The 13,488-nt window shown below is 45.9% G+C and overlaps 1 protein-coding gene across 1 annotated transcript; it reads right to left on the bottom strand.

Moving 5' to 3' along the window:
• Nucleotides 1–948: 948 nt before the first annotated feature.
• On the bottom strand, nt 949–13,122 carry ICMT (isoprenylcysteine carboxyl methyltransferase). The gene is made up of 5 exons (XM_051988706.1): nt 12,881–13,122; nt 9,100–9,188; nt 8,011–8,180; nt 6,557–6,774; nt 949–4,626 (listed from the first exon to the last, which is right to left on the bottom strand). Exons 1-5 carry the CDS (start codon nt 13,064–13,066, stop codon nt 4,444–4,446), a joined length of 846 nt encoding a protein of 281 aa, XP_051844666.1. The 5' UTR covers nt 13,067–13,122; the 3' UTR covers nt 949–4,443.
• Between the last annotated feature and the right edge of the window lie 366 nt (nt 13,123–13,488).

The raw sequence follows: 13,488 nt of genomic DNA, 5'->3' as shown, positions 1-13,488 counted from the left end.
ATATTCCGAATACTCATTTTGGAAAGGTTCAGTAATGGTTGTCATTTATCTAAGATGCACAAACATACATATGCGTGTGCGATTTTAACCCAGGTGCCCCATCTAATTGAGTCCTGTACACTTTCCAGCATTCCACCAGAGACTTTGACCCAAGTCTCATAGCTAATACCTAGCAGAAGCAGCCTAAGCCTTGCAGGCTTTTGGATTCAAGCCCTGTCTGATAAGAAATACTAAAGCAGGTAGGGAAAGATTAAGTTTCACCTAAACAGATTTCATTATTCTATGCTGACATTTGGACAGTATCTCCATTTCTGGCCATTTCCTCAGGTTATGCAGAATTTGCTGCTACAATCTACTTTGTACCTGAGCCATTAACCTAACCCTCCTTGGGGCCCTCACCACTTCTCACTGGACAATTACCACAGCCTCTTCATAATTTCCTTGCTTCCAGTCTTTAGCCCATTTCACTCTATCCTCCACTCAGCTATCAGGGCCCTCTTCCAGAAGCACGGAAAGCAAATCATTCCCTGCTCAAGAAGCTCAGTGGCCCCTCAGAGGTAGTCTGTAAGGAAAAATGTAAAACTCCCCAGCTTGGCATTTAAAGCCTCTCAACCTCACTTATTGTTCCTCTTTTTCATACATGTCCTACTCCAGATGAACAGGTAAACGTGTTCCCTAAACAGGATTTCCTAGCCCCCAGCTTTGGACCCTGCACAGGCTGGTCCCAAACCTGGAATGTTGTCGCTCCACTTCTTGGACTTTCAGTTCTGCTGCCACCCTTCCTGATTTCCTGGTTGTCACTGATTCTCTCCCCCCTCCACACATCAAACATATATATATATATATGGTGTGAATGTGTGTGAGAGAGAGAAAGACAGAGAGACAGAGAGAGGTCAGCACCCTGGCATCCAATGCAATTTGAGAGAAATGTGTTTTAAACTCCACACATTCTTAATATTGAAATCAATAATTTTATTTAAGAATTGGAAAGAATAATCAATATCTGTGAAAGAAAATTCATTTAAAAATATTTAAATAAACATTTTCTTCATGTAAAAAGAAGAGTAGAATAATTACTCCATTAATTGAATACATCCTGGGTCTGGGGCAAGCTTCCAAGAATCAGGCACACAGGACCATGTCCCTAGCCCATCCCAAGTGACCAAGCTTTTGTAGGAGCAGAACAATGATACAATGAGCATCCCCCAAGGGAGAAACACTCAGATTTTTAGAACATCCCTAACTTAGTACAAAAGCCACATAGAATAGGAGCTCAGATGCTACCCCAGGCAGTAAGTAACAAAGTGCCAAGGAGGAACAGTGGTTGACTGAACTCATTACTGAGAGGTGATTGCCTATAGTGAGTTGGGATTAAGGTTTCCTTGAGCCTTAAACAAAGATATTTATACTAATAACCTATAGGTTTAGGAATATATTTCTATATATACTTTCCCCCCCTCATTCAGAAATCTAGCTGAATTAGGAAGAATATTATGTAAATGGAGGGAAAGACAGGACTAATAAAATTGACTACCTTTTCGGCATCAGCAGCAATTTGTACTAAGGAACAGTCAGGTTCATGTCATCATTTACTGACCTTGTAAAAATAGATTTGGCTCCTAGTCCTACTCATTCCCTGTAAACTCAACCCAACCTGATTCATTGAGGAGTCCTGTGAATAACCGCAAGGCCAGCTAAAGAAATGCTGCTTCACTTTACACAGCTCTGGGCCCACGGGTTTCACAGGACCCCTTTTCTAGATAAGAATATATATACATATTACATATATATATCCATTTAAAAACTTTGAAATATAAAAAAGCATCTCCTGCCACTTCATTATTTAGAAGGAATTAGTGATGTCAACTGTAAAGTGAATGCCAGAGAAGCAGTGAACTTATCCATCTAATTATCTGTACTGTACATAGTTATTGCTAAGTTTATATATTTTAAATGAAACTGAAGCTCATGGTATCAGATGGAAGTCATAAGTACTCAAATCCTGCCCTCAAATATTTTTGTTTTCTCCCCGTGAGTAATTGCCAACATCTGCCCTAATGTAGGACTGATTTCTCACCTGCTCCCATAGGAATGCCACAAGGTTTTTCTATAAACCAGAGTGAAACACAGTATCCAGGGCAGCTGAATAGCAGCAAAATGTCACAGTACAACCTGAAGACCTGGAGGTCTAGGGTAGCCTGGGATTGGGGCTTGGTAAAATGAAGATAATGCACTTGGGGATCTAAGAGGATGAGTAAATAATTACACCCTGATACCTGTAGGCTTCTGGTCCACGAAACACAGGTATAGTAATTAACCTGTCCCCCCCAAGAGCACATGCCACAGTAAAAGTCAAAGTTCAAAATGTGTGGCCTTCAAGAAAAGAAATGGAAGTCTGGATTTGGTCCTTGCTGGATTCAAGCAAAGATAAATCCTTCCTCACGTGCCGGGGGGGATGCCAGTCTCTCAGCTCAGCTGAGTTTGGAGAAGAATAAAGTGGGAATTAACTCAATTGGAGCCACTAACAGTGCACATAATTTTACCATCAAGGGCCAAAGGGCTGCTGCCAAGAACCCCAAGGACCACAAATTCAGCAAGTGCCTTTTTCTTAATCTTATCTCAAGTTTGTAACTAAAGCAAAGACTGAAAGTCTAGCAATTTTCATGCAGTTCTCCTACCAGCAAGTTTTCCTACTAGTAATCAAAGAACTTGTAAAGCCTCTTTGGTATATAGGAACAGAAAATAAATGAAGCCATGAAACCTGGAAATAAGTAACATTTCTAAATTGCTAAGACCTAAGATGTTTGAAACATACATTTTAGGTGTGTGTGCATATAATGGGTGCACACAATCATTTTTTCTATTTTGCACGAATTGTAGTTTTCTCTTAGACAACATCTCTCTCATTCATCTGAGTTAAAAATGTGTAAGAGACATTCTTTCTAATGAATCCTCACAACACCCCTGTGAGGTAGGTGTCATTATCCCCACTAAGCTCATGGGGAGATTTAGGCACAGAAGGGTTACTTGACTTTGCACAAGGCCTCATGGTGAATCAGTGGTAGAAATGCTCTCCCCACTGGCCCCAGATGCCTTCACGTTCATAGCTAGCTAGTGTCACTTCAAATGATCTCACACCCAGACTAACTCTGTAACGATTCCAGAATCCAACAGGCATTTTACCTCTTAAAGCTTGTACATTTGATTTGTAAAATCAATTATTTCCCCTGCACTTGGGAAAGAACAACGAGGATCCCAGGTGGGATTAGAAAATTGATTTTCATAAATGAACTCAAATTTGTAGTAACATATCATCAAATGCCAAAAATCATGAAGCACGCTGGAAAAAGAGAACCACCAAGAACTGGGGTTAACAGCGTTAGATTGTAAATTTTGGATGAAATGCAAGAAGTACAGCCAATAGGCAGGCAATTAAATGGGTGAGTACTGGCCAGCAGAGCTTTTCAAAACATCTGCAATGAAAGCTTTCTGTTCCCTACTCCCTCTTTCTGACAGCAACAAAAAGAGGTCCCGATACTGGGAAGTATCTCACTTTTCACAAACGCCACCCTTTGGGAAGGAATAAAAAGTAGGAAATAAATCTTCCCACAAAGGTCATTGGATTTGGAAAGTTGCTAGTTACACATTTTGCCTGGTAGGGAAAATTTTCAATTTTAAAGAGTTCTCACTCACCTTAAGACAATCTATAATCATTTTAAAATGTTAAGTTCCCACACCTATTTGCTGCCAAATACACATGTGAAGTCTAAAACAAAAAATAAAATGAGTGAATAACATTGCTGCTAAAAAAAAAAAAAAATTACAGAAATGGGGAAAGCCAAAGCATCTTATAAGCAAATATTTTCAACATGGTATCGATGCTCATGCACTTGAAAAGGAGAGAAACCAAGAGGTCAGAGCAGTGAGGTCTGAGCTTGCCTGTTAAATCAAGTTTGACAATCCAGTTTCTAATGCAAATAAGAAGCACTTATATCCCCATCCCCACCCAACACCCATAACACCTTTTTTGCCTTTTCATAGCATTACTATTGGGAAGCAGTTAATCCACCCGTGTTGCAGATTCTTCCACAGCCAGCTCCTCCCTGGTGGGCCATGGAAAGGCTAAGCAGCTGGTCACCAAGTTCTGTTCTGAGGAACGCCACCAGAGGAGATGGAGTCACTTCCTCCTAGTTTGCTTTTAGCTACAAGTCCTACCTGTCATGGCCAGGGATGAGTATGGATCTGTGTCTTCTCGAACCTATTTCAAGGCCTTCTGACTGCCCAGCCCTTAGTGCTTCTCCACAGCATAATTGGTAAAATACAAAATGACTAAGAGAATCCTTCAATTTCTAACAGAGAAGCTCATGTGGCTCCTTTCCTCATGCGCCCAGAGCTGGCGTCACCTCCTCAGAGACACCGTCACCCTTCATGCCATGCCTTGGATTAGAGTTCCACCTTCACTCCTTTAATAAAAGGTAGGCCTGTGGGCACCTTCTTTTTATATTCTAGATATTCTTCTCCAAAAAAGTGAATTAATGAGATTTCCTCTTCTTCTGTTCGATCTCTAAAAAATCTCCAGACTGTCAAAGCGTATGCAATGCCACATATTGGGTTAGCGAGCATCACCTAGAGAAGGAGAGGAGGAAATCAGAAGTACTGAACTTGGGACACAAACAACTCACCCACATTCACTCAAAGGCACATTCTCTTTCCCTTCCTTTTCTTCCTCTCTCTCTCCCTCCCTTTCCTTCTTTCCCTTTTTCGTGTCTCCGTCTCTCTCTCCCCTTCTATTTCTCCTTCCTCCCACCAACAAAACCAACTTTACAAATGATTACATGAAATGCTCTCTTCAGGTTCCTTCCAGCTCTAAAGTTTTCAGAATCTATTAAATCAATCCAATTTCCATTAAGTTCCCCAAGTCACTCTCTTGGAATATAGTAGAAGCTTGGGGTTGGATGCTATTCATTTTTTTATGCCAGAGAGGACTGTTCAGGAACCTTATTACTGTTCTTTTAGGAGCTAAAATCAATCTAGCAATTAGTTAAATCACCTTGAATTTGAATCTAGGTTTGTCTGTTTATCATTTATGAGAGGCCTTTTAGAAATTAAAAACTGAGCACTGGGAGGCTTAGTTCCCTCACAGATGTGGGTGGTATTAGATGATCTCTCATTTCTCCTTCTACTCCTTGGAGAAGGAGGATGGGTTAATGGAAAGTGTTGGATTTAGGACTGGCAGAGACTTGAGTTAAAAATCCCAGCTCTGATAATTACAAGCTGTATGATTTTGGGAAAGCCCCCTCCCCTCCCCACCTCAGGGAAGGCTTTCCCCATCTACCTTACAGAATAAGAACTAAATAATATGTGAAAAGTATATCCCAAACCTATATAAATGTGAGTTAGTGCAATAAATATCCAGATACTGTGACTCTCTTTCCAGTTACCAAATAGCAAATTAAAATAAAAAGCCACAGCTTCCTCCTCCTCCTCCCTTAAATGTGTCCATCCCGATCCCACCCTCATCTCTAATCCCTAAGCACATCTTTCACAGCATCTCAGAGCAGTTGATAGAAATGTCCACATTCTCAGAAATCAAGCAAAGTGTGAATTTTGGATGTTCGCAGACTTGACAGCTACAGAAGATTTCAAACACTGTCATGGGAAAATATTAAAGCCAGAGGAAGTAGCTGAGGGCAATAAGATGCTGTGTAATGAATGAAGTAGAATCTGGAGAGTGAGTGGATTCTCTGTGGATGATCCGGTCTGACCCCTCCCCTCTTCCCCCCCACTGAGCCCTGTCTAATAGTTTTCCATCTTAGAGATGGCTTCCAAAAAGCAATGTAACGATGTATAGTCAAGGAAGAAAGAGAGACTATTTAGGTCACATTGGACCAAAGTGTCAGTGTGACCTCATTAAACGAGCTAACCAGTGACAGAGCTGAATTAGCAAGGCAAGCCTTTCCTAGGTTCTGGCCAGCCTCTCCCCAGCACCTTGTTGATCACCTGTCCCTCTCACTGTGCCAGAGAGTAGAAAGCAGAAACAGTCAGCAGCAGCCAGCTTCCCCTCACACTTGCAAATCTAGGGAACATCCATTTGAGACCTACCACATTTCACACCTTTTGGGAAAGCACATTGATTCTGTGGTTGTGGATGCTCCTTTCACTAATACAGACTGAAACTGCTCTCTACTATTTGGAAGGTCTTTGGGAGTTCCTGGAGGGGGAAAATTCACCCACAAGATGAGTGCTCTCTTTCCAAGGAGCAATGCTTATTCTCAAAGGACAGACATGCTGGGCTATATGGAAAGTTCTTCTGGCTTGGGGGAACCAGACACAGCTTACGTTCTGGTGCCTTCAACTTCAGGAAGAAAAGTCACCACCTGCTATGTTGAGGCAAAGGAGGAAGCCACGAGTTGAGAGAGACTCTTATCAAGCAGAAGATACCACACTATTAAACCCCCTATTGACTCCTGGCTTCAGGTATATGTTACATGTTACAATTAAAATCTGATTTTAAAAAAAGGTACAGGAAAGAAGGATCCCCAATCACAGACAGTACCTGGGTTCCAATACTCCAGTAAAACCATCCAACATAAGAGGGGTGCCTGAACCACGCATACACGCCACTCGTCACTAGGGTGTGTGTCTCTGATTTCTCGTTCTGAACAACATGGTTGAAATTAGAACCAGCTGTAAACATGGCAGCTTTCCGAAGACACTCCCCAAAAACCACCATAAGCAGCCCTGTAACACTGAGCCACACTATCTGCTTCATTTCTGCAATAAAAGACACAAGAGAAAACAAAACGATCAGACTATTCCACTTAGAAGCTTACCTCTCTTTGAAATCCAGCTCCAAGAAATTACATCTTTTAAAGACAGAAAGATGACATAATTATTTGGCCAGGGTCACATGTTAACACTCATGATATAGCGACAGCCAAATTACATCAGCATAATATTCTTAAATCGGATAGTCCATACATCTACATAAAATAAAATGCTTCTACACAAGGCAAAGAATTAAAGGGCAATGCTCCAATACATAATTTCTATTTCCTCTAAGTAATCAGCTTGACCATTGTATGAGCAGTTATGTGCCACAGCTGCCAGGAACATCAACTCCATCATTCAGTACTTTGATCATGGTTGCAGCGAAGAAGGAAATAGCAGGAATGAATCAAGCACATTTGGCCAGGGCCCTCAAAAGGCAACTTCCGAACTTGACTTTGAGAACCAATCTTTTATTTAGTAGCTCACAAAAACAGAGTCTTAATGTCACTCAATATCAGAGTATATTATGGACATAAGAGTTTAACGGATTTGGTTTTTTAAAGGGGGTTTTAAAATAACTATTTCTATATAACTGTTTTTAATGTAATTCTATGTATTCTATTTTTGCACTTTAAAAACATGATTCTGAGAAAAGGGGTGGTTTCTAAATTTCACCAGAATGCCTCAAGGGTCCACAGCACCTGATCTGGATCTACAGAAGGCTGGGGATTTAAATAAAATACCATCTTGAGAACCAACCTTTTATTTAGTAGTTCACAAAACCACAGTCTTAATGTCACTCAATATCAGAGTATATTACAGACACGAGAGTTTAACGGATTTGGGTTTTTTAAGGGGGTTTTAAAATAACTATTTCTATATAACTGGTTTTTAATGTAATTCTATGTGTTCTATTTTTGCACTTTAAAAAAATGATTCTGAGAAAAGGGGTAGTCTCTAAGCTGCACCAGAATACCTCAAGGGTCTACAGCACCTGATCTGGAACTATAGAAGGCTGGGGATTTAAATAAAATACCATCTCATACTGGATATCAAAGGAAAAAAAGTCAGTGATTTTGCCCTGACTTCAAAATCAAGGAATATTACCCAGCAGAAAGATTCATCCTTCCTAAATGATTTAGATGAAGGGAGACAAAAATTGTATCTATACCCCCGAGAAAGTCAAACGCTATTCTCCTTAAAATCCCATACCCCAGGGGAAAGGATATACATACCAACCTGGCCAAAAGTAATTTTCAACTGTGAACTCTATCCAAGAAGAGACAGCAGCTACTGTATACTCCAGACTATGGTTCAGAAGAAAAGAGTCCAGGGAGAGACTTTTGGGATTATTAACTGCTGTCACTAAATACTCAGAGTAATGGAATAATGATAAGGAGCACATATACCTAAAAAAAAAAAAGAAAGAAAAGAAAAAAGAGAAGGAGAGATAGATGACAAAGTCTAGAGTGAACTAGGTTGTGATGCTGTTCACTTGTTCATGGAGTCTATGAAATGGGTGCTAGTCCAGAGCCAACACCCAGCACCGGCTGCAGAATTATTCCTCTTTTGTATAGCAAGAATTTTTACTGGGACTTGGTTTTTCAATTCCACAAACAATAAAACATTAGGTTACTGTACTGTTTGCTGTTCAGACCTCTTAAAAATGGCCATTACATGTGAGAAAGCATGAAAATGGAGTAACAGCACAAAATAAAGCTACAATGTATGTCAATTATAAAGTTTAACATAACTGCAACATAATTCCAGCAAAGAAGGCTTAGATGGCTCACAGTACTGATAATAGGATATAAAGCTCTTTACCTTTAGGTCACTGGTTCAAATCCAGGTCAGGGACTAGAAGGCTCAAGGGACTGAAATCATATTGTAGGGGAAAATCCTACAATGGCCCGTGGGGGATGCACTAGATGTGACCTAATAGAAATTAGAGATGGAAAAGGCCTATGAATCCAAACAGAGCCTTTCACCTCGATGTCATTGTTCTGAATCCCATTCGGGTCAGGACGAGACACATCACTGCACACACAGGTGGAGGACACCTTCAGGGAGATGGTCATTCAGACCCGTCTCCTGACAACAACAGGGCCAGATGAGAAGGATTCATCCAAATAACTGAGACCTAGGAGTCTGATCAGAAACTGGAGAGGTATGACTTGGTAACAAGTACAGAACAGCCTTCGGAAAGTCAGAGATGAAATACTGTGACCAAGAGGTGAAAGGGGTAATGAGGCACTAGTTCTAATTCTTGTTCCATCCATACCAACCCACCCCACCCGCTCACTGGAAAACAAACCCCTTATTGCTTACCAGCCAAAGTGATTCCAAGAAGACTGGCTAAAACTTAGCAGCAATCCACAGCCGAAGACGAAGCCGAGAAAACAGGCCCGGATGGCTATCTGAATGAGAGAGGGGGAGGGAGAGGGAGAGAAGGAGAGAGAGAAGGGAGGGAGGAAGGGAGGAGAAAGAGAGAGACAGAGAGAGAGGGAGGGGAGAGAGAGGCTCTATCACCTCACGATCCCCACAGGATTCTGCGCCACAATGCAAAAACCTCCGAATGCTGACCCAGATGTGGCAATACCTTTTAGACAGACATTCAGACATTTCAAAGACAAGCGTTTTTCCCAGCCTCGATTCAGGATTTTGTAAAGGGGATTAGTGAATCTAATCTTTTGAGAGGACAGCCAAAGAACATGTACTTCCCCAAGGTTACCCCTAAGATGTAGGGCAGAGCCCCAGAGGGCACGAGCCTCTGGGGCCAAGGCAGGGACTGGCCCTTTTAACTTGGCAGGGCACCTTCAGTTACATAAAAGAAAGTCACATGTTTGCACCCCACACACATCTGCCTCTGCTGCAGCTGCTGACATGCACCAACTGCGAATAACACCCACTTCCCGGGCTAGGGAGGGTGTCAGGCCTTCCTCCCAAGACCTCCCCTGCACCCTCAGGGAAGCCAGCCACCAGACTTGAATGTGGAAAAGGAGATTTCAGGGAGCTCCCCTCCTCTAATAATGATCTTCCCATCCACTCCCACCAGAAATGCAGTCACCTAAAGGTCCTGGCCCTTCTCAAAGGCCCCCCTCACTGCAGCCTTCCTTAACTGCCATCCCTCACACCCACAAAGGCTCCTCACCCCCAACCTTCCAGTGCCCATATCTTCAACCACTCTGAATCCCCCACTTTATCTCTGTTCCGCAGCCCTTGACTTTTAATTTATACCAACTGCCTTAATCCTTCCCCCACTCTGATCCCAACCCCCTGTCCCTTACTATTCCCCCATTGCCTCCTTCCCAGCCTTAGTCCCTGGGACACCAGAAAATTTCCCTCAGCCTTCAGCCCCTTCCCCCCAGGCTCCCAACCGCTCTGGCACTACAGCCCAGCTCCAGGCATCCCCAACAACCTCTTCCACCACACTGAGGGCTCTCAGAACCCCCTGCCAAATGCTTAGCACCTGCTCTCCAGCCCTAAACCCGAATGACTATTATGGGGCAGCTAGGTGGTGCAGTGGACAGAGCCTCAAGTCCAGAAGATTCATCTTCCTGAGTTCAAAGCTATGTGACCCCGAGCAAGTCACTTTACCTCATTTGCCTCAGTTTTCCCATCTATAAAATGAGTTGTCAAGAAAACCCCTAAACGGAGTCACAGAGGAGTCCATGACAGAACAAGTGATTTCCACCACACAGCTCTAATGCTGGACCCTATCATGCCCTGAAATTAGTCTTCACATACCTTGCACACATAACTCCCAGCCCTGTCTCCCCTAAACCCCCTAAAGCCCTATGTCCCCTACTCACTCTGTCCAACACAGCTTGTGGACCTCCTAAATCTGTACCCCACTCCTTTTCCATAGCCCCAACACGTGCCAACGTTCTGTTACCCCTTTATTCTCCCTAACATTCATTTCTTCAGTCTCCCCAAATGCACCCCACCAACAAAACCCAACTGAATGGAATCTGATATGAACTCTTTCCAGGGGGAGAGAGAATGCAGCTCCAGACTCTCATCATCCTCCACTCAGACACTAATTCACCTAACCCATAATCCCTGGCTTCCCTTTATCCTGATTAACAGCCTAATCCCAAACTCCCCAAGGCAGCCCCAGCCATATCCCACATTAACCAATTCTATCCCTAAGTACCTCCCAGTGATCTCCCCCCAACAATCTTTCTCATAACTGACCCCCTGATCACTACTCTCTACTACCCACCTTAACCACACCCTAACTTACTGACAAATAACCCCGGTCATTGCAACCCCACTCCTGTCATCCCCCATGGAAACCATCTCCTCTAACTGTACATCTTCCCCCCAGTTGCTCTCCTGATACTTTAGAAATGATCCCAGGAACTACCACTTCCAAACCTGGCACCCAAGCCTACCTGCCAGGCTCCAGGACCGCCTACCCCTCCGCAAACCCTCGCTAACTGCATGTAATGACCCCAACCTGTGGCCCCCACCTCAGAAACAGGAGCTCTCCACAACTGTGGCCTTCTAAACAGTCCCTACCCAACTTCCTCTAAACTCTACTTCTCATAACTGGTACAGGGGACCATCAACTCTTTCCCTGCCCCCATAACCACCGGTCTCCCTAATAGCCCATATACCATACTCTCCCTCCCTCCCCCCTCCCCATTACTCATGCAGGACTTTGGTCTCCAACACCCCACATCCTTCCTACCTATCTGGTAAGAGTAGCAGCTCTTCAAAGACCCACGAGCTCTCTGTACCCTGCCCAAATGAGAGCCCCATTACTCACAAGACCCCCCATGGTCCATATCCTTTGGGGTAGGAGGCTTCCTGGAACCCCCAAACTACAGCTCCCCATTACTCACAAGGAACTGAGCCAGATCAGCACCATCCCATCTCCCACGGACCCCTTGTGCTCCAGTTCCCCATGACTGCTTTGTGGATCCCCCAAATGACAGCTCCCTATTACAAGGAATTAAACCAGGTTAAGTATCCCCTGGTTTCATTCAGGGTCCTTTTCCTTGCTACTTTCTAAAACTAATCCTCCCATCTTCATCGCTGAAAAGGGAATGGCCCAAATAAACACCAGCCCCGTGTTCCCCAGCTCTTCAGCACAAATGCCCCCCAATATAGATCTCCTCTAACTGTACATCTTCCCCCCCAAACTAGAGCTCCCCACTGCTCAAGTCCCAAGCCCTTCCTAGTGGCTTCAGCCCCTAAAAAGGGGCAGCTTCCCATAATCGCCTCTCCTGGAACCCCCATACCTCCCAAGCGCAGCTCCCCAGTATCTACAAGGAACCAAACAAGGTAAGTATCCCGTGATCCCACAGGCTTAGGACCTTGGTACAAAGCAGAGCCCCCAAACAGCTCCCTGATTGTCCTAAAACCCCAGGCTCCCAAGAAGCTGACACAGGCAGCCCCTACCCCTCGCTACCAGGGCTGCTCCCTGGATCCCCCAACCCCAGCTCACCCGTGCTCCCAGACTTGCAGCCCCTTCGGCATCAGTTTCCCCATTCCTGATTCCCGGACTGGCCCCACACAGCTCCCCCTCCCAGCGGCCCCCATTAATGCCTTGGCTCCTCACAGCGAGGGGGGAAGGTGGGCACCCCGATCTCGGCTGTTTCCCGTAACTCCCCCCAAACGGAGGCTACTTGTAGCAGGAAGGTGACCCAGCGCCCCTTAATGCCCTGGCTCCCCCAAAGTGAGCTCCTCATAGCCAGTGACCAGATGACCCAGATGTGCACCCCTAGTCCCGTCGCTCCCCTTAACGCCTTGGCTCCCCCAAACTGAAGCTACTTGTTCCTAGTGAGATGACCCAGGTGGGCACTCCTGCTCCCACTGCTCCCCTGAACTCCCCCCAAATTTAGGATCCTCGCAGCTGGCAGAAAAGTGACCCACGTGGGCAGCCGTGGTCCCGGCGGCTCCCCTTAATACCCTGGCTCCCCCAAACTAAGCGTCCTGGTAGCTAGAAGGGAGGTGACTCAGGTGGGCACCCCGGTTCCATTGCTCCCCTTCACTCCCCCCAAGCTGAAGCTCCCCGCAGCTGGCATGGGGGTGAGCCAGGTGGGCGTCCCCGGCCCCGGCGGCTCCCCCGGCCGAGGCTCCTCGCAGCGGGGGGGCTCACCTGGTAGCGCGCCGGCGGGCGGTAGAGTAGCAGCAGCAGCGCGTTCAGCGCCGCCACGTACAGCGCCAGCACGGTGCGGGCCTGCAGGCCGGAGCGCGTGAGCAGCGGCAGCACCACCACCGACGCGCCCAGCAGGAAGGTGGCCAGGCTGAGGCGCGCCTCGGAGCCCAGCGCGGCCGGAGCCATGGCGCTCAGGGCACTGCGAGCGGCTGAGCGAGCGTCAGACAGCGGCTTCGGGCGGCGGCCGCGGCCGCCGCTGTAGCCCCGGGAATCCCGCCGGCCCACCGGCCGCGCCTGCGCACTGCGCCGCCCGAAGCCGCGCTCTGACGAGAGAGTGCCCGGACTGGGACTCCCCGGTCTGGGCGGCCAAGTATCGCGAGAATGTCACCGCCCTCGGGGACGCTGGCCTGAAATTGGCGCGAGCTGAGGACGCCACACCCCCTCGTCCCCGCCCCGCCAGTCCTCCGGGAACAGCCCAGCCTCTGACTTAGAATGAGCTAGGACCTGGGAGGCTGTTTGGTGCGAACCCTTCTTGGGGCAGACTGGAAAACTGAGGCCCTGGGACGGGAACGGACCCCAGACTCAGAGCTGGAAGGGACCTCCGAGGC

The sequence above is a fragment of the Antechinus flavipes genome, chromosome 3, assembly GCF_016432865.1.
Source record: "Antechinus flavipes isolate AdamAnt ecotype Samford, QLD, Australia chromosome 3, AdamAnt_v2, whole genome shotgun sequence".
NCBI lineage: Eukaryota > Metazoa > Chordata > Mammalia > Dasyuromorphia > Dasyuridae > Antechinus > Antechinus flavipes.
The sequence above is the reverse complement of the archived record's forward strand: the minus strand, read 5'-3'. Positions and strand labels throughout refer to the sequence as shown.